General features: G+C 36.5%; 1 protein-coding gene across 1 annotated transcript in view; it reads left to right on the top strand.

Annotated features, from left to right (window-relative positions):
- The window catches only part of LOC135308064 (cadherin-7), an 83,661-nt gene that overhangs the window by 6,323 nt on the left and 51,466 nt on the right, over positions 1 to 25,872 (top strand). The window contains exon 2 of the mRNA XM_064432795.1: positions 3,235 to 3,637. Coding sequence (XP_064288865.1) covers positions 3,428 to 3,637 — 210 coding nt within the window. The 5' untranslated portion in view covers positions 3,235 to 3,427. The remainder of the gene's footprint in view (positions 1 to 3,234; positions 3,638 to 25,872) is intronic.

The following is a 25,872-nucleotide window of genomic DNA, read 5'->3' as shown; positions in this document are numbered from 1 at the left end:
GGAAGATCAGAAACAAGATGTAAAGGTACACTTTTATTCTAGGATAGTTAAGGAATCAAAAGTGTAAATGCTTCTCAGTTTTGTATACTCTGAAGCTTGTTTGTGCATTTCATAAAAAAGCATCTTTAAACAAACTGTACAAAGTGGTTGCAGGTCAGTTTTGCCATCACACTCGAGTCAGTAAACACAGATGACAGTGAAGACACTGGAATCAGAGCACTGAATACCCTCTGTCGTTGTCAGTGTTAGCTTTATCCACTGCTGCAAGTGCAACCCTGAACACTCAAGCTGTGACTTAATGAAGAAAAAACCACCAACAGTACCTCCTAGTTTTCAGTTTTATGAATACTGTGACATTGCTTATGTGGTCTTGTGGACTTGATACTTATGGACATCATAGAACAGGTGATGTTGAAGTGCTAGTTATGCTTGGACAAAATTAATCAAAAAAATCTGTATAAAATGTCTGTCTGTCTATCTATCTATCTATCTATCTATCTATCTATCTATCTATCTATCTATCTATCTATCTATCTGTCTATCTATCTATCCAGCCATATATCTCAGTAAGAAAGGTAATGAAATGCAATTTAATAAAGAATTCTTCCCAAAACAGAAATTATTTTTAAATACAAGAGACTTCTGCTTTTGGAAGGATCACATATAAAAGGCAGTGTGCTGGAAAAACTATAAATAAAAATCTTTAAAAAAGAGCTTTAAGAGGAATAGGAGGACTTATCCTGAAGAAGAGAAAAAAGAGAGAGAAGAGTGTTTCAGAGCAGAAAGTGCTGCCACACAGCTGAATAAAAATAATTGAAATTTTGGAGTCTGTGTGGTGAAATTATTTGAGAATGAGTAAACCACAACAACATTTTTTTTTTCCAGGAGGTGCGAGTATTCTGCTTTTCATCAGATTGTGCTGTCTAGCATATGGACTGTTTTTCAGTTGGTATTTTGGGTGCGTTTTTCAGTTCTGTGCTGTGGTGTGTGGCTGGGGACCATGGCACTCCATATGGTGGCTTTCATACTTTCCTGCAGGTGTAAAAGAAAGGATATAAGAGAACACTGTTTGAGATAAAGGTTAGAGCAATTCTAGGTTTGAAATGTCTGTTCTGAGCAAGAACAAGACATTTCAAACTGCTTAGTGAAAAGACTCTAACATATTGTAAATGTTTTACTGACATTTCTTAAGAAAATCCATTTTGTATTTTTATCTCTGTTAAATAACAATCTGCTGCCTCTTTGAAATAAACTGACAGTTTATCAATATCAGATGTCTTTAACATGATGTAACTTAGACACAGAGAGGGGAAATCAAGGATGCATAAACAGCCTCTACTACAAACAACAGTTACCGTAGCTGAACAGAGCAGTAGGAAGTGAACGTATCACAGGGAAAGCACAGCTACTTCCTTAACACTCATTGGCAGGCCTCTCAGTAATTACTGTCATATGGTCATGATTTACCCAAAGGGCCAGATCAAAACTGAGTTATGACTAGTTGGGTTTAATCATTTCAAACTAGGCTCTTCTAACGAGGATGACACCTGCTTGTTAATCCTGCTGTGACAAGAATTTTGGTCCATGTTGAAGTGATGTTTTTTATGACTGTAGCATCATGTTTTCAAAATTAGGGTCTTTAGGTAAGGCTTGCCTATTCCTTTCATTTTTGCCTGTAGGGAGACACTGGATTTTCCTATTTGGAAGCTTTCAAATTGCTGCTGCTTAGCAAACACGCTCAGTGGGTTTGTGGTTTATCCCACCAGCCTCTAAGCAAAGCCTTTCTGGTGCAGGGCAGTACCACAGAAGGGATTACAATAAAAAGGCTTTAAATACAGTCTGTAATCAGAAGAGCTTTTTATTTGTTTCATGTTTCTGCCCTCTAGGTACCTTTGGCAGCACAATGCATAGGCGTTCTGCAGCTGAAAGAGCCTGACATACTGAAAACAGATAGTGGATATCACATTTCACTCAGTTTTAGTAGTAATGGGTAGGACTATGATAATCAGTCCAGAGTGTTTAATGTGTATGTGATTTAATGTCTAGCCTTTTTAGATTAATTAAAAGTATAAAGGATGAAATCTTTCTTCTGTGGCTTCCTAAGTAGCAGAAGTTCACTCCAAATTAATGCCGTTATCTATTTTAATTTCATCCTTATTTCCACTTCATGTTTGGCACTTTGTAAATGCTTCTTGTCTCCCTTATTGTTCACTTGGACAAGGAGGATGTCTATTTAAGCGACAGCTTTGCTTATCTGGTGAGTCTTCTAAATGGCAAAGCTATGTTTGGTTCTGACTGACAGAATTTATACTTTTAAAAACATTATACTAAGTATACATTTTTATATGGGCAGAGAAGGCTCACAGATATAAAAGGCAGAAAAGAGTCTTGTTCAAGTATTGAAGTTTGTCTTTCTAAAAAAAAATTAGTAAGTCCTATGAGTTATTAAATGATTAAATTTTAAAATAAAGACTGATTTACATTTGTTAGTTCTGGAAAATCATTTGTAATTAAATCAAGGTTTCATTGAAAATAAATAATGACATTATCTTCTGATCTTTATGGGCATATTTCTGTATAAATATATAAAGTAGTCTAACATGTTTCTTACAGTGCCTGACATTTGCTTTAGGAATGTAGTGAAATTGAGTGGGGAGACTCAGACCTTTTTACCAGGTCAGGTTCAGTTCAGAACAAACCATAGCATCTGGTGTACTGTGACTAAGAATCAATCAAATTGTTCTGATTCATCTTATGCTCCTTCATTTTACTTTGAGTTATATGGGAGAGAGTTAATCTAGGATCTATCCCTGCCATTATTACAATTTGCTGCCTTTAGCTGGTTTGTAATTATATCATAGTAATGGCAAGTAAAGCACACCGTAGCAGACAGAAGAGAAAATATCAAATGAAAAGACTGTAAATAACTACACTTACTCTGCTTATTTTAAAGAGGAACAATTTTAGCATTTATACTGGAAAATTAAAACAACCCAGTGTATTAAGAGAACATTTAGGAGAAAACTTTATGGCTATAAATACAGTTGTATCAGTAATGCCATCCAAGAAGCTTGCTATAAACTCAGAGAGATTTATGTAAACTCATTGGTGTTGATGAGAAGAAAAGTAATGAATAAACAGTTTTGATGCATGGTGTGAAAGCTGCAAAGAATTTGCATTCTCTAAAAAAAAAATTAAAATTCTGACAACAGTTCTTGTCTTTTTCCTGGATAGGTACCCATTACACCATTTCTTTGGTGAAGGCTATTCAGCAGTGGTGACATCTTCCAATCGGCCACTCTGCAGATTATTATCTCTGGACTCCCAGCTGACACCCTGCCGGAGGCTAGAGCTACAGAGACAACTGGAATTGTGCCTGCTGTGGTCAAGGTTTTTTCATTCACCGAGGAAAAAAAAAAAAAAAAAGATGAAGTTGGGCAAAGTGGAGTTTTGCCGTTTTCTTCAGATACTAGCTCTTTTCCTGTGTCTTTCTGGGATGAATCAAGCAGAGATCACAAGGTCCAGGTCAAAGCGCTCTTTTCAATCAGGGAGGACGAGAACCAAACGGAGCTGGGTGTGGAATCAGTTCTTTGTGCTGGAAGAATACATGGGTACAGACCCACTCTATGTAGGAAAGGTAGGGAATTTAAATAAACTTTGGAGGGTGCAGATGCTTGCTTTTTGATGTGTTTATATGATGCAATCAAAAAATTGTAATTCTGTCAGCCCAGAACAGCAACACATTGCATTCTCCTAAGAATGCAAGGTTCCTATTGCAATTTTCCTTAAGAGCTCTACATATTAGCGCTGCTTGTTTAACAGAGTGCAGTAATGGAAGTGTTTTGCCACCACCGATAGGAAGAAAATATTTATTACTTATACAAGGTTTTAAAACAGAGGAACATAACAATGAGTATTCTTTTTTAAGTGTTAACAGCTAGTCCCAGAAAAGAAGTTCTGTATTATGTCGATTGCGGCCTAAAGCTCAGCACTGCTGAAAGCAAGAGAGAAAGAATGAAGCGTCTGTGGGTGTGATGAGTGAAAAGGAGGGCATGTCTGCATTACTGCTTTTCTTTGACATTGCCTGGCTGGCAGATTGTCACCTTGGGGGCCTCGCTGTCCTCTGTACACAGCACAGCTTTGTGGCTTTACCTCTCCTGTGATGGGCACGGGTCCAGTAGAGAGCCAGCCCTTTTACATCAAGGCATCCCAAATGGTTGTTTCTGAGTGCCCGTCGCTGCACATGGAGCACACTGAGCACAGCTGTGAATCCGGGACTTAGCTCATTTACTGCCTTGTGCTAGTGGGTAATACGCTGCCTTCAGCAATTATGCAGGGGAAAAAAAAGCCCACAAAACAAAACCCCCTCTTGTGTTTCGCTGTAACATTTATGTGTAATCATCTTATTGAAAGGAAAACCCATTTTCTCGGTAATATCAGAATCAATAAATAGAGTTTCTCATTAAAATACAGCAAATGCATAGAAAACAAGGGAGTGACAGCTTTTGGCACAACAGCACGCTTACAGAAAAAGATGAAGTAATCTGAAATCCACTGCTTCAAATATACCAGTGCAATGAATTTCAGCTTACTTAATTCATCTTACTGAGACAAAACCTTGATGTTTGTGTTAATGCAGTTAAGCACTTAGAATTTAATCATGCCAACTGAATAATCAAGTTAAATAGGGAACTACTTTCATGATTGCAGCTATCGTTGTGTTTAGGTGTTTTTCTGAATTGGGACTGGTACTTTGCATAATTGAACCCTTAAGAAAAGTGTGCTAGAATCAGAAATATCATCTTGTGGTGACATTACAGTGGTCTTGAAAGTTTTGGTAAAGTTTTATATTATGTAGCAGTATCCATTCTGATGCCACACAGCTGCTGGTTGCCTGTGTGAGTTTGTCTTTTAGGCAAATTTGTCCCCAGGTTGGAGTTCCTCTTGTGGCTCTGGAAATGGCCTAGTTGGCATTCCTTCGTATTGATAAAAAAAGAAGTGTGGCTTGCAAATTTGAATTTCTCTCCTGGAAAAGAAGCATCTTGAAATACTTGAGTGAAGACTAGTTTTGATCTGTAGTAATTCTCATATTCAGTCAATTGCTATATTATGGCAAAAAATGCTGTGGTAGTGCTGTAGTACATGATATTTGCATGCATGTGCTTATTTTTAGCTTCACAGTCTGCTCTTTCCCATCCTTTACAAGAGTCCTAGCATTCACAAGCAGATATCTTCCAAAATGCAACCTTTTTTTTTTTTTCCTCCTGAAACATTCTGTGCCCAGCCTGCTTTTGTATCAGCAGTATGGATTGTTGGCTCAGGAATTTGTACCAGCAGTCCATTTTGTAGGAAAAGCAGATAAAAATTTTCATTTACAAAAAGAAGCCCTTCTTCCTGGAAACACAGTCCTTGCTGAGCATCTTGTAAGATAAGATGTGCCCAGTTCCTAACCTTCTCATTGTAGAGGCTTTTCACTGTATGGCTCCTGAGGCGCAATCATGACCGAAGCTGCATTCCCACACAGGGGAGCAAAAAGGTGAAGAAGTGAATTTCTTTCTGTGTCTCAACATATTCAACATATTATGTGTAGAACCGCTCCAAGTGCCGGTGAAGTGAGCAGCAGTCACCTTCCTCCCCCTCTTCTCCTCTTAAAAACATTGCTGCTCTTGTTTCAAATCCTTGGCAGGCAGGTAGGGACAGAGAAGACTGAGATTTTGATGGGAAGGATGGGTTTTTTCCTTTTTTTTTTTTTTTTTTTTTTTTTTTTTTTTTTTTTTTTTTTTTTTTTTCCCTTGGTGAGGAAGCTGCAGCAAGCAAAAAGCTCTAATAACTCACTTTTTTCATCAAATAAAGTGGAAGCAGCAACCAGACTCTGCAGAGTGCTCTGCTTCTGGGGAGGCCAGTCCTGTGCTGCCTTACGTTCAGGATGCTTTGCAGGGGTCAATCTAACTGCACATCCAGGAAGCAGGGACCTTCTTCCAGCTTTTAAGGGCTGTGAGATAAAAAGGCTTCAGAAACACTCAAGCAAATAGAGCTGTAGTAGGAAATACTGTCTCCTTGCCGCTATTCAATTTTACAAAGCCCTAGGCAATTCTGGTTGGAGGACAGCATTTGGGAGATGTTAGGGTTACATGGCAAATCATTCAATAGTTGTGAAATATCAATGTTAATTCCATGTTCAGCACTAGCTCTGTCCTCCTGGGTGTCTGCATGCTGACACTTTAATTACATGATCATGCAGGGTAAAATCATATTCCTCGTAAATAATGTAGTAGGATTCCTATTCATCTCAGTAAAACAAGTCCTTTTCTTAATTTTTCAGTGTTTTCATGTTTGTTTAACAAGGCTTCACACCTATACCTGAGGTATACTGTAGCATTCCTTCTTGACATCCTTTTTTCATTTTTCTAAATGAATATGTGAATATATGGGTTTTTTGTTTGGTTTTTTTTTTTTTTTTGGTTTTTGTGGTTTTTTGTTGTTGTTGTTGTTGTTTTTTCTTGTGTGGGGGTTTTTGTTGGGTTTTTTGTTTGTTTGTTTTTGGTTTTGTTTGGGGCTTTTTTTTTTTTAATTAAGGCAGCAGGCTCTATTTCTCACGTGACTCTGGAGAAACCTCTGGAGGAGTTCCATTAATTTCACTCTAATAGGAGTCAGAGGTGACAGAAGTTTGGTCTTTGCTTTTTTTATTATCTTCTTTTAAAATTTAGGTCCTTCCTCTCTACAATATGAATTTTAATCATCTTGGATGTAATTTTGAGCAATTCTTGGGAGGTGGTTCACATGTAATCAGATTGTGGACTGAACCATATACAATTCTTTTCTGTCGGTCAGCACAGCATATGTTATGTTCACTTGAAGGGCTGAAGCATTTGAGTGTTTAACGCATTAAACTGTTTGGATAGGCACTGTTCTCTTCCAGACATGCCATGTAGGAGGTGAGGCAGTTAACTGTGATGCTTATTGAGCTAGAAGCATAGCTGGCTTCTGTTTTCTGGAAAATGTTTACTATTGCTTGGTAATATGTTTTTGTGAAATGCCTTACTCTGTATCTTCCTTGTAAATGATGGTAATAGAATCTATTTGGGAAAAAAGAGAAAGAGCAGTTTTAAGTTATTTGAAACATAAACACCTAAAATTAGGAAAAATTTTGTTGAATATGCTATTATGTTGAATATTTGGAAACTTGCATACGATATTGTAATTAAAGTTTCCATGGGTACACATTGGCAAAAAGGGGTAGAGTAAAAGTAGAACTTGAACATTTTGTTGGTTTTTTTTTTTGTTTTGTTACATAACTATCAGACATCCAGGGTCTGGGTTTTTTTTGGTCTGGTGGGTTGGGTTTTTTTATTATTATTTGTTTTAATTTGTCTTCTGCTGCAAGAGTATCAGTCTCATCAAAAGCATTATTATGACACAAAATCTCTGCCATTAATAATTTCATTTTTCTTATTAAATGTTAAAAAAACCCAAATAAACAAAAGAAACCGCAAACAAACCTGAAGTGATACAGGTCTTTGAATTCCATGTGAGATGCTGATTGATAGCTGGCTTCACTTTTTTCTTTAGGATCCAAGCCAACTCTCCTTTTCCAATGGCTCTAAATTTAGGTATAGTTACAGGGCAGTTTCAAGCTTTTTGCTGAGTTGAACTCTTCCGTTGAGTTCTCACTAACATATGAAGGACTGAAAATAAACACCAGAGACTTTTGACCGAGTACAAACCCAAGAAATTAGTATGTAACTTTGAGAGGCTCACTGGTAGTTCTCAAAAATAATGCTTTGAACTCATAAAATGCCCTGAGTATTGTTTTTTATTTATAATGTAAGAGAAAGTAAGGCATAAGTCCTAACCTGCTTTTTCTCGATTGTCAAATCAAGAAAAAAGGTTAAATGAGTGAACTAAGAGCCTATAGTTTCCGAGATCTCACAGTCACTGCCTTCCAACAGTTTTACCTGCCTCTTCTGATTGTTTTAAGGTAAATAAGCCTGTTGGATTAAATTTTCAAACATTGTCAAAAGTGCATAAAAGCTAATATTTGCATTATTATTTCATGGACTAGTACAGAATGAGGGGCATGTGGGAAAAAAAACAGAACTGAACTTAAGCTTTTCCTATAAAATTATGTCATTTAAGAGAATTTGAAGGTTCTACAAGTTTTAAGAGAACTTACAGGAAGGATGGGTTTTTAAAGCAGACTCATAACAAGTTTATGTTATTATTAGCACGGAGAGTGGGTAGTTTTTTTCCAGTCTACTCATTTTGGAGGGAAGGAGGCTGGATAAGGGAGGATTCTGGGGTTTTGGATTAATGCTTTGTTTTTCAAAGGTGTTGGTGAATATATCAGTAAGGTGACAGAATTACTCACATACTATATTTATCTGTGGTGTGACCTTGTCTCAGGCCATAGAGATGCAGTCAGCAGTAGGGCTCTTTTCATAGAATCGTAGCCTCACCATTTCAGATGTGGCTGATGAATTTTGATTGAGTTGGATAATAAGTGTCTTTGCTAAAATACTGTGTAGGCAGTGAGTACTGTGGAAGTGCTGGCCACTCAGTCAAGCTCAGACTGAACTGTGGGAATATTACCAGCATTTAGGGAAATGGAGAGGACATGAGGTGATATTACACAGGCTAAATATAGGAAGAAGGACTGGGCTGCCTCACTTGCACATAGTGAAAAAGGAGGTTAGTCAGGCACAATTCCCTGGAGGGATCTGACCCTCATGCTGCTTCTAGAGGCACCCACAAGGACTAAGGCTCTCTGCTCAGCTTCAGTCTGTGTTCTTTTGCTTTTTTTTTCCCTAAACATCCTGTGCAAGGTAAATGTTCATGCCTGTTCTGCAAGTAAGCTCCTGGCTGAGTGTACCACAGCTCTGCAGACTTTTGTTTATTTTCCACACCAAGAAGTTTTGGAAAAAAAGCATTCAAACATACCAAACTCAGACCAACTATTTCTCATCTGTCTTTGTGGCCTCTGTGTGGAAAACAGACAGCATAATAACTCAGAAAGAAACTTCCCCTTTGTTGTATTTTTTCCTCACTTTCTATTTGTGTTATCTTTACTTTTATCATAATCTTTGAAGCACTGTTGTTTTATATACTCCCAGAAGGCCATTTAAGAAAGGCAAAAAGAAAATCTGCTGTATTTCTGATATTTATCCATCTCAGGAACTCTTTGCTTTCTCGTGCTATGAAAATTGATAACTGCTGACCTTTTAAGTAAAATGGGACATGCCATTCTTTTCAAGTATTTTCCTACCACAACTGCTGCAAATGGAATGAATCAGAAAAAATAGCAAGTCCTGATTACTTGCTTAATGTATTGAATAGGTCTTGGGAAAGTGATGCGTCAATGGTACTGCACAGGTGTGACTTTACTATCTCAACCTGTTCTGTCCAGTCCCAGTATCATACACTTTTCTTCACTGGATAGTCACTGTGGACTTTGTGTGCTATTTCCGTGCTATAATTTATGTGGATTACCCTGAATATCTGAGAGATGACTGGCAATCCAAATGTTCTCTCCTTAGCGTGCAGGGCTAAAGTGTCTCTGGGGAGAATGGTGAGATTAAGGCACACAGGAAGAATTATCCAAAAGGATAATCTAAAATCTGCTGCCTTTTCCTGGTTGATTTCATCAGCCTGAACAGCTACAATGTAATTTCTTCTTTCTCTCTTTACTGGAAGTCCTCTTCTCTCATAGCTGAATGGATACTAGAGAAGCTTTTATGCCAGGGACTTAAAATGATGACAATTTCACAAGCCCAAGCACTAAAAGACAATTTGTATGTGATTTCATTATTAAAAGTGATAATAGAGTTGAGAGACTTATGGTTGGATACTGAACCAGAACATGTAGCTTTTTGATCTCTTTTCTATAATATAGAACATTGATCCTTAACATGTGCCATTACAGAAGAGGAAGGTTAGTGAAGGTGATGACAAGATCACTAAATTAGGCAGCCCTCATGGCAATTTTTCGTTCAATGGCACAGCCATGCTATTTATGTAATCCTGTAATACCATTTCTGTATTTCAGCAGAATGAGAGGCTCTATCTGCAGTGCTCTGCTCTGGATGTCTTTTGACCATTATTTAAAACTAAATTTTATGAGTCTCTGATAAAATAGAACAGCAACAGTAAAAGCTAATTTTGCAATTATATGTAGATGAGAGGCTCTTGTATGCTTGGTTGGTTATCAGAAAATGCCTTATTTTCAGGAAAGAATGAGATTTAAAGCTCTGATGTCAGTCAAGCTGATGCTGCTTCAACTGACATTCCTTCTCCTTTTTGTCTTCAGAGATTGTACTTGGTCCCTTAGTTCTTGTTACTGGCTGTCATCCAACATCCAGTTTTATGTCCATCCTTTTGTCTCACAGTTCTGTGTTAATGGCATTAGAAATACAGCACTGTAAAACTCCATCAGGAACTGTGACTATTTGCATTGTTCTAAGACAAAGGAAATCCACTCATTAGTTATTTTCCTATTTAAAATGCAAGCAAACACAACCCCTGCTCTGAGGCAGTGGTCTTATAAAGCAAGAACTAATAGCAGACTGAGAAGCAATGACAGAATTCAGAGAACTGTAGTGTTAATCAACATCTGAAAATAGTTTGAGAACAGTGGGTCACTAGTGCTGTTTTCTATGAAGATGGAATATTTATTTTTCTGAAAATGAGACACATGTAACATTTTAAAACATTATGACCATATAATTGAAAGTTCTTTCCTGCCTTTACTTCCCACTTTATAGATGACAAGTTTTTTGAAACTTTTAAGTGCAGATCTGTTTAATATCTATGTTAGTACAAGGCTACATCTTCTTTCAGACCAGTAAAGGATCTTTTCCAATTGCTTTCAAAATATCAGACTGCATATGCTTTATAGTTTTACATCTTGTAGCCTGCTGTCACACTACCTTTTTCATGTTGCCTTTTTTACTTATACATCTTCTGTTAGGCATAAATGTCTGTCTACAGACTCATTGGGCATTCATTTCATGAATTAAGTATTTTCCATGTGTCACTGTCTAAAAATGATGCCAGGATTGTTGCTGCATTGTCATAATTCTACTGCAGAATTTCTTCTTTGCTTCACATTTGTTTTAAATATTACACTGCATTTCTTAATTTCCTGCACCCTCTTTTCTTTTTTTTCCCAGTAATCACTTAATAAAATAGCACCTGTCTACATATATCAATGTTTCAGCACTAAATTTAACCACTTAATGGGAGAACCTGGGGCAATATATTTAAAGATTCTGAAAAAAATCAGGGAATGGTTCCTTTGCATGCAATAAGCTGGCTTTTACATAAATACACTGATGATAAGTACTGGAAATCTCTTCAGTATTATCTTATTATCTCAGCACTGTGCATTTCCATGGAAGAGATAGCTGAGCAAAGTGCTAACGGTGGAGCTGCTGAGAGAAGAAAGATGTTAATACACTAAGTTGTTCAGTTCTTTTAGAATAACTATTAGCTGCCTTCTGCTACCAGCATCTTCTCTGTCACTTTTGCACTGGAAGAGATACTTACTGTCATGTAAATTAGAGACAAGTAGCTCTTAGAAAAGGCAGTGGAGTGTGTACCCTAGGAGAACTCTAATTCTGTCCCAGCTGTTCAAACCATGCTCATGGTATGAGTACCAGCCTATACCAAGATCAGAAGTTTGAGGATGTCATAATGCTTAGTCTTTCATAACTTCCAGGTTATAACAAGGAGGATTAGCCAGTTAAAAATAGGCATGGGGGTTGTTTACTTGATACAAATAAATGTTGTGAACACCTAACTATAATTCATTTGAACTCAATGTATAAATGGGAATGCTCTTAACTGTTCCAGGCAAGTGCAAACTTAGCCAATGAAGAAGTTCATTGGCAACAGATACTGATCCACAACATCAGTAAATAGGCTCATAAAACTGAAGGATATATTTAATTCTATTTCTTGCAGATGTTCTTGAAAAAAAATACTACCATTAACAGTTCTGTCATTGTAAAAATATTTGGTGATGTTACAGCCCTGTGCTGTTGCAAAAATAATATTGTTATTTATGTAGGTGTAAGACACATAGTATGTTAGTAGCACACTGCAAGTCATAAACATAGTAAAGAATAAGCCTTATTTTTTCTCCCAGATAAATAGGAATGCCAAGAGAGATATAGCTCTTCTGCATACAGAAGTTCATGCACCATTACTCATGTACCAAGAAATACAAAATATGCCTTACTGACATGGTGTCAAGCTGTCTTTTTCAGTGTTCTCCCCTAGGAGAAGAAGCTAATTCTAAACATTAAAGAAGACAAAAAGTTTTTTAATATGTTTTGATTATTAAATTATGCTGTTCATAGAGTAACTGAAGATTTAATCCAGAAACTTCAGATCAATTTTATTCACCCTTGGAGACCATTTGAGACATCTGGTCATTTCAAAATTGAATTTTTAACTGATATTTTATTCTGTAGGTTAGTGAAAGAGGAATACTGAGGATTGATTTGCAACATACATGAACACATTCCACATTTTGAGAGTGAAGAAATAGTGGCTTCCATTCCTATAGTACTTTAAGGTTCCTAAAGCACCAAAGGGATGCATTATCTCATTGTGTGTGGGTGAAAAGGTATATGCTAAGAACAATTAAGGACAATCTTAGATAATATTCTGTTTACAACACAGAAAATTCTTAGGCCCTCTCTGAGTAGAAAGAAAGAAATTTAATGTCATTTTCTAGGTGATGTAAGATTTTTCTGCATGAATTCCACAAAACATTGCCAGAGTCATACCGTTTCATTTAGTTTTCCTGTTTCTGTACATCATGAGAAATTACCTTAAGGATTAACCAGACATGCAATTCTGTTGCTGTGGAGTATGTGTAAGAAGAATTTAACCCAAAAAGTTATTTTTCATTTGAAATGCTTCCAAAATATGGAAAATCTGGTAGTTGGACTGTACATATGTAAGGTTGATAAGCGGCTTAAACACTTCATACTGAGGTACCAAATTGTTACCCTGCTGACTAGGCAGTCAGGCAATTCATTTTCCTTACAAGGTAGGCAGGTGCTGTATTACGTGAATTTTAGCTTGTTATCCTGTAACAATGAAAAGTTTCCAGACACAGCTGGGAAAAGCAGATGGTCATTTCTCAAGTTTCCATAATCATGGTATAAACATAATGCCATAAATTAGCAAAATACTTAACTCGTCTTTCTTGCACAATCTATACACATTTTACAGGCAGAGCAGGCATTTGGAAAAGTGCTTGGTATTTTTTTATGTTTCTTTTTTAACTGGCAGGGCTGTAATTCTACATAGTCTACACATTAAAAACTGTTTAAATGATTCCACTTGCTCCTGGATGTTCATAATTTTCATGTATATGTGGATTGTTATCCTTCTCACTGTATTTCACCCTTTACCACTTAGCTGTTGCTTAGCCAAGCAATTCTTTTAAAAGGTTTTCCTTTTTGAGTCAACACTGTAGTCTTGTGTTCATCCATACTGCTCTTTCATTCATCCCCTTCTTTTTTTGAATATCTTCTTGACAGTGAAAAGCTGTGAACAAAAGCACACTATTGTTGCTTCATCTAAACAGGAAATAAGCCAAGTGAAACTGTTACTTCCTTTCTCATTGTAAGATTCAAATTGCACTATTCATGTCTGTTTCTTTCTTTGCAAATTCATGTCCACTACCATGCTGAGAATCTTAAAGCCTTATTGCTTTTCTGGTTTTTTATCTTTATGCTGAATCAAGCACACTTCTCAGTGAGTATCAGTCCCAAAGCAATGGAAATAATAGTTGTTTAAAATGTTTCCATTTGTTTGATTGAGAAACCAAGTGAAGCCATGTCAAACAAGGTTTTATGGAGCAAACATGCAGGAACTAGAATGACAGCACTGATGAAGCATATACAGAAATGGGTATGTATATCTAGGAAGCAATAGAGGGACCTCACATTGAGGAATAGTTCCGGCTTATACTGACACTTTTATTTAATTCAGATTTATCTTAAGATTCAAAGAAAATGTAAAAATTCTAGCCTATATTGGTTTTAGTTTGGGAAAATAGAGATTGAAAAAGTTAAAGAGAAGAAAAAGTATGCCAAAGACTAAGTGTGAGGTGGGAAGGAACATGACGAAGCATTTTACTTTTTGTCACTCTGGAACATGATGTAAAATGGAAATCAGTGAGAAAATAAATTTAAATTAAGGTATAACAATCTAATCACAGAACGGCTCAGGTTAGGAGAGGACACAGGTTGTCTGGTCCAACCTCCCTGGTCAAGTAGTCATCCCAGAGCAGATGGCACAGGATTGTGTCCAGACAGCTCTTGAACATTTTCAGTGAGGAAGGCTCCACAACTTCTGTGGGTAGCCTGTTCCAGTATGTGATCACCTGCACAATAAAAATATTCTTCCTTGTGCTCAAGTGGACCTTTCTGTGCATCAGTCTCTGCCTGTTGCGTCTTGTTCTATTGCTTGGTGAAGAGTCTGGCTCCATCTTCCTGGCACCTCGCTTCAGAATCTTACAGACATTGTTGAGGACATCTTTCTCTTGAGGCTGAACAGGCCCAGCTCACTCAGCCTGTCCTTGTAAGAAAGAAGCTCAGGCCCCTAGGCCTTCTCTTTGAACTGTTCCAGGAGGTCCATGGAGCTCCAGGAGCTCTCTCTTGTACAGAGTTCAGAACTGGACCCAGCACTCCAGATGTGCCTCACTTGGGCTAAGTAGAGGGGCAGGATCACTTTCCTTAACCTGCTGGCAGTGCTGTTCCTGATGCACCCCAGGAACCCACTGGCTGTCTTGGCCACACGAACACACAGGTCCATGGACATTTTGTTTTCTACCAGGACCCCTGCATCCTTCTCCAAAGAGCTGCCTTCCAGAAGGTCACCCCCTGTCTGTCCTGGTTTATGGGGTTATTCTTCCCCAGGGGCAGGACCCTGCACTTGCCTTTGTTCAGTTGCAGACAGTTCCTCTCTGTTCATCTCTCCCACCTGCTGAGGTCCCTCAGAAGGGCTGCCCAGCCACTTCTCCCAGCTTTGCATTATCAGGGAACTTACTGAGGAGACATCTGCCCCTCCATCCAAGCCATTGATGAATAAGTTAAATACTGGGCATAGTTTTGAACCTTGGGAGACATCACTAGCAACAGGCCTCCAACTACATCCTGTGCCACTGACTGCAGCCCTCTGGTTCAGCCAGTTCTCAATCATCCTCACTGTACACTCATTCAACCCACACTTCCTGAATTTGCCTATGAAGATGTTGAGAGAGACAGTGCTGAAAACCTTGCTGAAGTCAAAGTAGAAAATAGTACTGCCCGCATCCCTCCAAGTAGTTTCATTGCAGAAAGCAATCAGTTTGGTCCAGTGTGATTTACCATTAATGAACCTATGCTGACTACTCTTGATCACCTTGTTGTCATCCACACGGATAGAGATGGTCTTTTGGATGAGGTCAGGGATTGAGGTGAGGATCACCTTAACTGTAGATCTTGATTCCCTGTGCTCTTTGCTAAAGAAGCTATGTGCATCTGTAGGATCACATATTGGTTTAGGTCAACTCAATCCACCCCATGGGTTCTAGAAAGCAGACCTGACTTGGTTATGTTAACACAGATGGAAAATCAGGGCAGGTAGCCAGAGATCCAGTAACATCCAGATTTTAGAAATATACAGGGGAGTAGGTCTGTTAACTAGCAGATGTATTTGAAAGACACAAAAAAGGTAAGTAAAGTTCATTTTTAATCAAAAGAGGAAAATGCCATATGCAGCAAGGTAATATGTGATATAAGACATCAAAGGCAAATATCATCAAGACAAAACCTAGTAGAACAAGTTTTTATGCTTCTTTAATGAGACTAAGCAATGAATAGGAAATGAAAGATGTAAATATTTCTTATAAAGCATTACTGGAGAGGGCTAGAGAATTTTGAATTTGTTAAAAAAAAGCCTAAAACATGAACAGCAGAGTGCCAAACAGCACAGGACAAGACAGAATAGAATTCTATACATAGAGGTTCCAAGAATTACTGGGTCAAGATAAAGCATGGACAAGTGAAAAACAACATGAAGATCTGCAGGAGTCCAAGCAAGTCTGAGCTCTCAGCAGACGGATGGAAGGATGCAAATATGTGCAGCTGCCAGGGAAGTAACTGGACCATGCCCAGACTGTTTCCAAATTAAGATCCAAAATCAAAATGATGAGTTCTCTGGTCTGCCATGTAAGAAGGTAGCTTGTACCTTACAAAGCAATTTTTTCTTGGGTGCTAAAGGGATGAAATTATGACATCCATGGCTTTCAGAACTTTAATAGACACCTTTCCTTCTAGACTGGTATTTTGACATTGATCATTTCATGTAACTATATTTTCTCCCATCTGTTTGCAGGCTGCATGAGAATTTTTTCATGCAGACTAATTTCAATGTCCTGTCAAAATTAGATGCTGTTCCATACTATCTAAGTCACAGTATTACATGCAACAATTTTCTTTCATCTCTTATTTTAGTAAACAGAGATGGGTAGACAATGATGGTCCATTCTGCTAGTCTGATGACAAAGTAATCTTTCTGGATTTTTGGGTTTTTTTGCAATTTTACTTATAGTAGCACAAAGTGAAGTCAATGACTGCTTTATGTGTGGGATGATACAGACTGAGGGCCCAGGTGCTTTGTCAGGCTTCCAAAATACCTGCCAAGCAGAAAATGAGACCGTGAGGAAGATGGAAAGATTAAGACGTCCACCCTGATGACAGATCTTTCTGATTTAAAGATATAAGGGTCTGTATCTATATACCATATTAAAAAGGGAAGATATTTACCATTGCTTCTGAAATTATGTTATCATATGTGTTTTAGACAGTGGCCAGTCTTCCAGTTCTGATTATTTGAGGCATGCTTTGTATTATACTTAAAATGAAAATATAATTTTGGAACACAGTTTGAGGCTTTAGCAGGATGTGTTAACAATTTTTGTCTCAGATTATATTTTTTGGAAAATCACTTTGTAAAATAATTAGCAGGATAAAGGGGAGATATGCTGCAGATTCACCTTCAAGGTGCGAAGAGTTAAATTTATTAGAGTGAACAAAATGATCTGCAATATCACAAATTTTCCTATAATCAAACATTCCTGTACCTGTAAATAACCTTTACTGATAAGAGAACTTCAGCAGAAATTGTATCTGTGGCATTGTAGAGAGTCATGGAGTGAAACCAGATGCTTTTTCTTCCACAGTAACTTGAATCTGGTGAAAATAGGGATACAACTGAGAATGAGCCATACATTCAGTATATGCTCAAAATCAAAGTGGATCCTTGGTTTGCAACAGAACTAGTGCAATAAAAGAAGGTATATTTTCTTAAACATTAAGATACTGTTTAATAATGTTTGGCAGAGGATAACATCACTTTATAAATGAAATCTTGTAAGGCAAGGTAAGAGTTTTTCTTTATATATTCCTGAAGTTGTACATCTCAGTAATCAATAGACCCTTCCTGATGTTTTCCTGTAAGTTTGGGCTCAACAAAAGCATTTAATACCCTTAAATCTTGTATCTCAGTATTTAAATATCTTCAGGGTGGAGTGTAAGAAGAAGCAGTAGATTATGACATGGCAAAGGCCACTCAGGGCCCTGAGTCCTCACGTTGGCTTGGAAACTCATACACACAATATGATGGTTTAATATGTCTGATGGTTTACAGACTAGCAGAAAATTTGCTCTTAAAAGAGACTGCTTAAAATTGTACTGTGTTACTCAGTAGATGAATTCTATGTGTGAGTCACACCTGCCTGTTCCAGTGATAATTTTTTTCCTACTTATTATTGCCATTAGTCCTGCTGAGCTAACACAGGTGAGAGACAGCAAACTGAGTGTCATCCACAGACTTATTTGTTATGTTCCACTGACTTACACCTGCAGAATCGTATTGTAAGCTATGGGGCCCTACATTTTAAAAATTAGAACACAATCTGAAGATTGCAGGGGCTTTACTTGCTTTTGTAACCAGGGAAAAGACTCAACCAATATTGCAATATGAACAGCTTGCATATGGTCTGTCCACTGAGTCTGAAATGAAAGACAAAGGAAGGAATTGCTGGTTTTATGCTATTACTTTTTATCATGGTGCATACTAATAGAAAGTCTGTTTACTATCCTAATCCTATTTTTTTTAATGATTAAATTGGCTTGGTTGGTTAATTAATTTTGGTTTTCACCAGTTAACATTGAATTCACTAGATTTGGTGTTGGACTACTATCATTCCACTTGTACCACTATTCTTGTGTATGTATTGACACAAATGCATGCTTTACCTTTGGCAAAAATTATTACAGAATTAAATAGTGTATACTAATTCCTCTACTCTCTAATATAGGCACTGGTTTTACCTTCCAGTCTTCCACAAGTTTTAAAAGTAGCTGCAGAGCAAACCTGAAGGGTATTTCTTATCTTGAGCTGTCATGAATACTGACAAACAGTGACTGATTTCTGTGAACAACATGCATTAGAGTTTCTCATATATTCATCACTGAAAACAAATTTTAAAAATCCCTGAACAATCTCTTTGCCTTCTAATTAATTTTATTGGAAAATATAAATAGAGATAAATGGAAAGAAGAAAATTTGAAGTGATGAAAAGGATGTATGTATGAAAAAAATTTGCCAGCTACAAACTCCCAAAAGAGCAGGGGTACTATTGGACAAGGGATTCAACAGGTAGGAAGATGTGGAAAGAGTATGGCTGAAGAAACACAGCGACCTTTGAACTCTTATATAAACTAGAGACAGATAGAGAATATAAATTCTTGTCAGTGAATCACTAGTGAGATTAAAAAGTAGAACTTTCTGTCCACTTCAGAAAGTTAGATTTTAGTGATTGAAGTGTGTAGATATTTCATTAATTTGACTAATCTGCTTGTTACTTTTCTTTGCAGAAGCTCTTATTTGTGCCTTTTTCACAAGGTAACTTTCAACTATTTGTGAACAACATAACTATTTACTAAAATGCCATTGTGTTTATATGACTTGTACAGTTTTGAAGGGAAAATATACAGTAAAATAACATAAGTAAGAGATTTTCATGTACAGAAGCAATTATTATTTGAAAAATATTTACTGAAAATAACATTTTCCTTTTAACAAATATAGAAGTTTGGCACTATTTATTAGTGTACAAGGCTCAGAGGCCAATGAATAGGGATATAATTAGTTATTTTTTTCCCTTAAAACTATGGGATCCTCAGTTAATAGAAATTGTAACTTTTTTTTCAGTGCACAGAGCTGTGCTGATTTACACCAAGCTTTATAGAACTTCCCTAAGGGGACTTTCTTAAATGAAATGATCATTTTAATGGACCACACAGAAGGTACGAGACAAGAGTGGAAATGCCTTGAGTATAAAGTTCTGAACATTACAATTGGTGACAGAAGGCCTATCAATGAGACAGTAATCCTATAAAAATACGGAAAGATCAGATTGTTTGTCGATTTAGACTTGCTTTAATATGGATGCATGCAAGGGAGCTGAAACTTTGCATCTGTTTTGTATACAAAGTGATTAGATTGTGATCACTTAGTCCAAGAGGATAGAAATGATGCACAATTCTGCCAGGATGAGACATGCAAATTGGATCAATTAGGCTTTGAGAGTGCTCGGACAATCTGGTAGAGAAGTTTACATGCTGTGTCAAGTAAAACTTAGCAAAGATCAGTCCTGGATGCTAGGGGCAAGTATTATAGTGATTTAAACGCTAATCTCTGAGAATAATTCATTGTTTTCAGATTTAGTTATAAAATGGATCCAACCAATACTATAATGAGACAACCAGATATTATAATAAAACATCTCTTACAAAGTTGTTTGGTGGTACACCAGAAGTATGACAGAGAAAACAGTAGCAGTCATTTGAGTTGCATAATTTTTTGTAGAGGCAAGTAAATTCAGATGACTGATCTTGTTTGCAGCTAACAAAATGCACAATTCTAGTAACTCCTGTACCTTCATGTTTGCCACAATGTTTCAGAAGCCGGGAGTATTCTCATAAGTAGCTCACTGTGTGCACTATTTTCATTGAACCAAAGCTCTCTCAGAAGGGCGTCAACAAGAAAATGATCATTAGGTAAGAGTGCTGTTATTTCATCACAGACTACGTAAGAATTTGAATTATGTACCCTTTTCAATGTCTTTTATTGTGCCAAAGGACATGTTGTTTTAGATAATCAGAGGGGTCTCTACGGAAATTGAAAATTTTCAATATATGTGAAATACCAGAAGCCTCAGAAATCAGTTTTGAAAGAAGACACTAAAATTTTCAGTAGAATCCAGACAGCTTACAGAATTAGAAACAGGTCTGCACAATTTTAAGATAGATTCAGCAAGTATACATGAGCAGTGTAAAATGACACTTGTCATTTCACTATTTTATCAAAATTTGTTTATCAGTGGCACATTTACTGTATCACCAGCATTTAATGGGAATAAGTAAGAAATACCGTAAGAATATGTTATGGTGAAAACAGATGAAAAAATCTCAGCACCATCATTTTATATGGCAAATCTCATATCTCATTTGTTTGTTTGTTTTTTAATACAAGTGAAGTTCAATCTTAACTCATAAATATCTTCTTACATAATTTGAAATGGAAAAATATGATTTGAGGAAACAAGGTATAATGACTGCAGAGGAATTTGACAAGATTTTCTTGTTACATGCTTGTTGTAAACACCAGCATAAAAAAAGGCACTAGGAGAGCACTGCCTTTCACATAGAACTGTTAAAATCCTTCTGAGCTGGGAGGATTTACAATTAACCTAGTATTGTTCATGTTAAGGCAGTTTTTTATGGGTTTGAATGAGGCATTATCCTCCCCCTCAAATATTTTCTGAAAAACAAGCAGAAAACCTGGGCATTAAAAGCATATATTTCCCAGCCCTTAATCCTGTAGAGTTTAAATGCCTATCAAGATATGAATTACTATCTTGAGATCAGCCTGGTTATATCTGAAAATTCTTGCAGGCCTGCAAGTTTGAATGGTTAAAAAAAAAAAAAAAAGCTAGGGAGAAATCAAACTTCTTAAAGTATCTATTCACAAAGGATCACTTTAAATGATCTGAATAGTTTCAAGCAGAATTTCAAGTGTCCATATTTACTGTGCATACTCTGCTTCAGCTTGTTCTGAATACTGAACAGCTACCATGTGAATTTGTGTAAGGAAATCTCTTAATCTTTCAATGCTGCTTCTTATAATTAGGCATATGTGACACACATGTTCATTAAAGCAACCTGCCTCTTAGAGCAGGGGTTAAGGGGCTGTTTCAGAAAGATACTTAGACATATGCTTAGTACCAGCTTTCATGACTGTTAAGCAAGTCCTGACACGATCCACATGGATAAGGATGATTTCCTAACTTAGAAAATGCTAAACCAGCTTTAATTTGATGTAGCACCAGGTTAAATTTCCCTAGGTTTTGAAGTGAATTTTGAACAATGGGCTGTGAATTACAAGCCAATATATATATGGGTGGATGGACAGACTTGAGAAATATTTTTGGGTGAAATTCAATATGATAAGCTACCTTCAGTGAAATACATAATAGTAGGGGAAAGACAATAAAAATTGTCCTATAGTCTACTGAAAAAAAGAGCATGTTATTTGTCATTCAGTGTTTTATCTTTACTTTTACATTTACTGCAGAGCTAGAAATGGGTCACAGTAGTTAATGGAAAGCATTCACAGAAATATTAGGGTGTTTATCAAGCCAGACTCTAAAAGAGATTCTAAATGAAGTGTAAACACACTAGCAACAGTAACCTGTGTTTTATGATAACAAATTAACCAAGGGATTATTTTGCTCTTTTTTACCTGAACTCAGTTTACGACACAAGTGTCTACATGAAGGTATCTAACACTCTCCACTTTATTTGGCTATGCAGTGGTTTTTCATCTTACATTATCATATTAGCAAGGAAACTCTAATGCTTTACTAAAGGCATTCCTGCCTTTTTCATATGAAATAATTCACTCATTTTAAAATGCTATAGTAAAATTTTGTGTTTAAATTCTCCATTACTGATTTTTTTCCCTTGACACACTGTAATCTCTGGGCAGTTGTGACTTTCTCCACAACATGCCTTCCGAGGTACTAATTATATCTATGTGGGCATTGTGTCAAAATCCTAATTTTGCACTTTAAGAGTAGCCCCATTGGGAAGACCTATGGGATTAGTTTGTGAAAATGCTTTGGGAGATACCTGGGTGGTGTGAAATATTTTATAACATATAACCAATTTGTTCATATGGAGAACTGTCAATTTAAAGTTGACTATATAGCTTTCATGAAAGTCAGCATCAAGTATTTAATTTTTTTAAAACATGCAACATTTTATAAAGAAAGACAATAGGAATTTAGTTTTTTAAGAAGAAAACACAATAACAAGCACTGTTATCCTGACATTTGTACTGTCATTTTTGTTAAAAATTAAAATTAGTATTTAGACCAACATGTAAATTCTGTCTTGTTCTGACAGTTTTTTTAAAATATTAATTAACAAGTCCATAGTTGTTTTCAGGAAATTAAAGATTAGTGAGTTTGTGGAACCAGTTAACTACATTTTTACTGTACTGCAAGTCTTTAATCATTAAAATGATCAGATCATAGTGTCTTATGTAGTCCAGTACTTTTTAAACTTCTCCAGACACTTAACCCTAGTTACTTACACTCCTTACAGTTAGGTGTTTTACCATTGTCTTCCAGTCTGTCAGGGTGTCAGCACTACCCACTAACACACAAGGTAAGATTATGAGTTGATTTTTAGTAGCATTAAACTTTCAAAAGCAAATTAAATGTGAGGAATTGATACAACACAAAACCAAAACGAAAACAAATGAAAAAAGCTCTACACCCTCTGGGTGTCTATTCCTTGGTACTAATGTTCTTTGGAAGCAGGTTCCTATGAGAAAAATCATTATCAATGAAGCAATGCTGCAAGCTATTTTGGATAGTTGAAGCAGAAAGAGGATAATGACTCTAAACTATAGATCAGTAGTTTGACGAAGAAGAGACAATATGGGAGTACAGTATAAGTACATATTTTATCTCAGAAAATACTTTAATTCCAAATGAATTTTTGTTTGTAAATTTGGTGTTACTGATATGGTAGTCAAACAAGAAGCGTGTATTATTATTTTTCCTGTGCAGTGCTGTTACAGATAATTCTATAGATTACAGAGTCAGAGATGAAAACATAGATCCCCTAATGTGCTCTCATTTTCCATGGTTGAAATCCTAGTCCCAAATTATTATGGCTGAGTAGAAAAAGCATTATGGGAGAAACAACTTTATAATTACCTTGTTTGTATTCTAATGTCTTATTTCTGTTTTCAAGGGCAGATAAAAAAATAAAAGCATTAATTTTTCATTATTGAAGGTACATAAATTCTGTTACTGCTTTTCCTGTTTCATTTACCCTATTTTCTTTCTGTACATGCATGAATTGTCTGGTCATAACAACTAACTAACTAACTAAAAAAAAATAAATAAACTGTACTGAATTAATTAATAGAAGTATGTACAGTGGTATAAGAAGGTAATATTAATATTACTATAAATATATATATATTTGCACCTATTTATGTGTTTCATTAAAGAAAAATACATGCTCAAGAATCAGTATTTCACTGTAGGTGTGTTAGTACTGCGCAAACAGAAATTATTTCATGTATAGTGAAGAAGTAATTTGAGAAGAATGAGTAAAGTTTCTTGAAGGTTCTGTTTCTGCAAGCTGCTGCACATACATAAACTTTTCAAGCTCATGGACATCTGCTAGCCCAGAGATATTCTTCTATGAAGTATGCTGGGAACTTTGGTATTTGTTTTCCATGCTACATTTTTAAAGCCTGAACACATTCATAGAAGCCATATGTGGGGAATGCAGGAAGGAAGCATCCTTGAAACAAGTTTATTATACTGCTGAAATAGAGTGTAGTGACTTTAAGGGAATTTTGTCTTACAGCTTCAGTGATTCTTGGCAACAAAATAAATCAAACCACTGGACCAGCAAATCCATCACTTTAGTATATAACAGCAAGTTGTTTGGTGTACCATGAATAGATATGGATCATGTGGAAATAATATTGGCATGTGTAGAAGTGAACTTAGGCTCTTTCCTGGAGAAGAAGTAGGACCCAAAATAGAGCTAGTAAGAGTAAACATTCAGGAATTTGTAAATAGAATTTCACTGCAGTGGGATTTTCACATGATATAATTGTATTAGGCAATTTCATAAGGTTTGAGTAATTTGGTTTCTTTAAGCAAAAATTAAATCTATTTGAGTAAAAAACAGCTGGTTTTGTATAAAAAATAAGTCAGATGGCAAATCCATTCTATGTTGGTTTGTCAATGATGCTGTTTTTTTACTGGGATGTTTAGAATGAGTACTCCTAGGAATAAATGCTCATAGACTGAGTGTAGTGTGGGGAAGAAAACAAACACCACCACCATCACAAAAAAAAACCCAAAAACAAAAAACCAAAAAAAAACCAAACCAAAACAAAAAAAACCCAAAAAACAAAAAAAGAACAACCAAAACCAACTGAACCAAATAACCCACGCAATGCTGAATATTGAAAAGCTCCCTAAGGATTCCAATGTGCATGTTGTCTGCAAACAGTGTGGTCTGTTTCCATTGTAGGAAGCCAATTTCTGAAAAGTTTGGAGCCTGTGCATGAGGGGAAAGCAAGTCTCCTTTTTTTCCAGTTCTTGTTGTGAACATGTTATGTTATCTATAGGCTCTTGGTGGTGCTACAATACAGTATTGCTGTCCCCCCACCCCCAATAAATATTATGCAATTAGTACATGATGATGCACAGTATGCAGATGGTTTTTACCTCCCAAAGCTGCCAAACTGTCTTTTTAAGAGAGTGAATCACAAACAGTCGTTTTGGGGAGTGACATGTCATGACGATGGCCCATTAAAACTCCTCAAGAATACTCAGCCAGCTACATATGCCCACTCAGCTCCATCCACAGCAGCAGCTGCTTCTGAGTTCCTCCTGTAGCTGCAGTAAACTTAATGGGCTGGCTGCACAATTCCCTGTCGCCACAGGGCATTTTGTGTTCTTATTAAAACTGGAGAGTGGAAAAGGCACAGATTTGTGGCTACAGCAGCTGCAGAGACTGGAAAATGACAGAAAAGGGAAGGGTACATGTGTGCGTATGTATGCACATGTGTACATGTACATACAGGCACTTAAATATATGTATTGATATACAATCTCTATGTATATAAAGAGCTACATTATATGTGGGTATACATGAGAAGAGAGAACACTACAGACACAACTGAGTATTATTAAGAGAAAAAAGATCATAGAAATGTGACATGGATGCTCGTATCACATCAAGTTTTCAGTATTTCCTATTAATTATTCAACTCACTAGCCTTTAGATGACAGTATCCGTTATTCCTAGGGGAACTATTCTTCTGAACTTTGTCTTCAACCTAGAAGCCTTGAGGGCTTACTTAGATGCTAACTGGAATATTATGAAGTGAGAGTTTTAGAATTTTAGTACTTCTAATTTGAATTTTGTTTGAACAGTAGCCATCAAGGAAATGAAGTTTCACTGTTCCCTTTCCTCTTTAACCCCCATTTTCCAAAGGTTGGCAAAATTAAATACTCACTTCACTTCATGTGGCTGAGGTGATAAGATTATTATCCTCCTGAAGCACTGATCCACTACTTAAAATTAAAAGGTCTTTAACTAAACTCTTACACCAGTATCTCTGAAATTTTATTTTTGGCAACAATACAGAGGAAGGAGGGAATAGTAAAACCCAACTGCTTATTCCAAGTTTGCTGATGGAAGA

The sequence above is a fragment of the Passer domesticus genome, chromosome 1 (assembly GCF_036417665.1).
Source record: "Passer domesticus isolate bPasDom1 chromosome 1, bPasDom1.hap1, whole genome shotgun sequence".
In the NCBI taxonomy this organism is placed as follows: domain Eukaryota; kingdom Metazoa; phylum Chordata; class Aves; order Passeriformes; family Passeridae; genus Passer; species Passer domesticus.
This window is presented reverse-complemented; position numbering and strand designations above follow the sequence as displayed.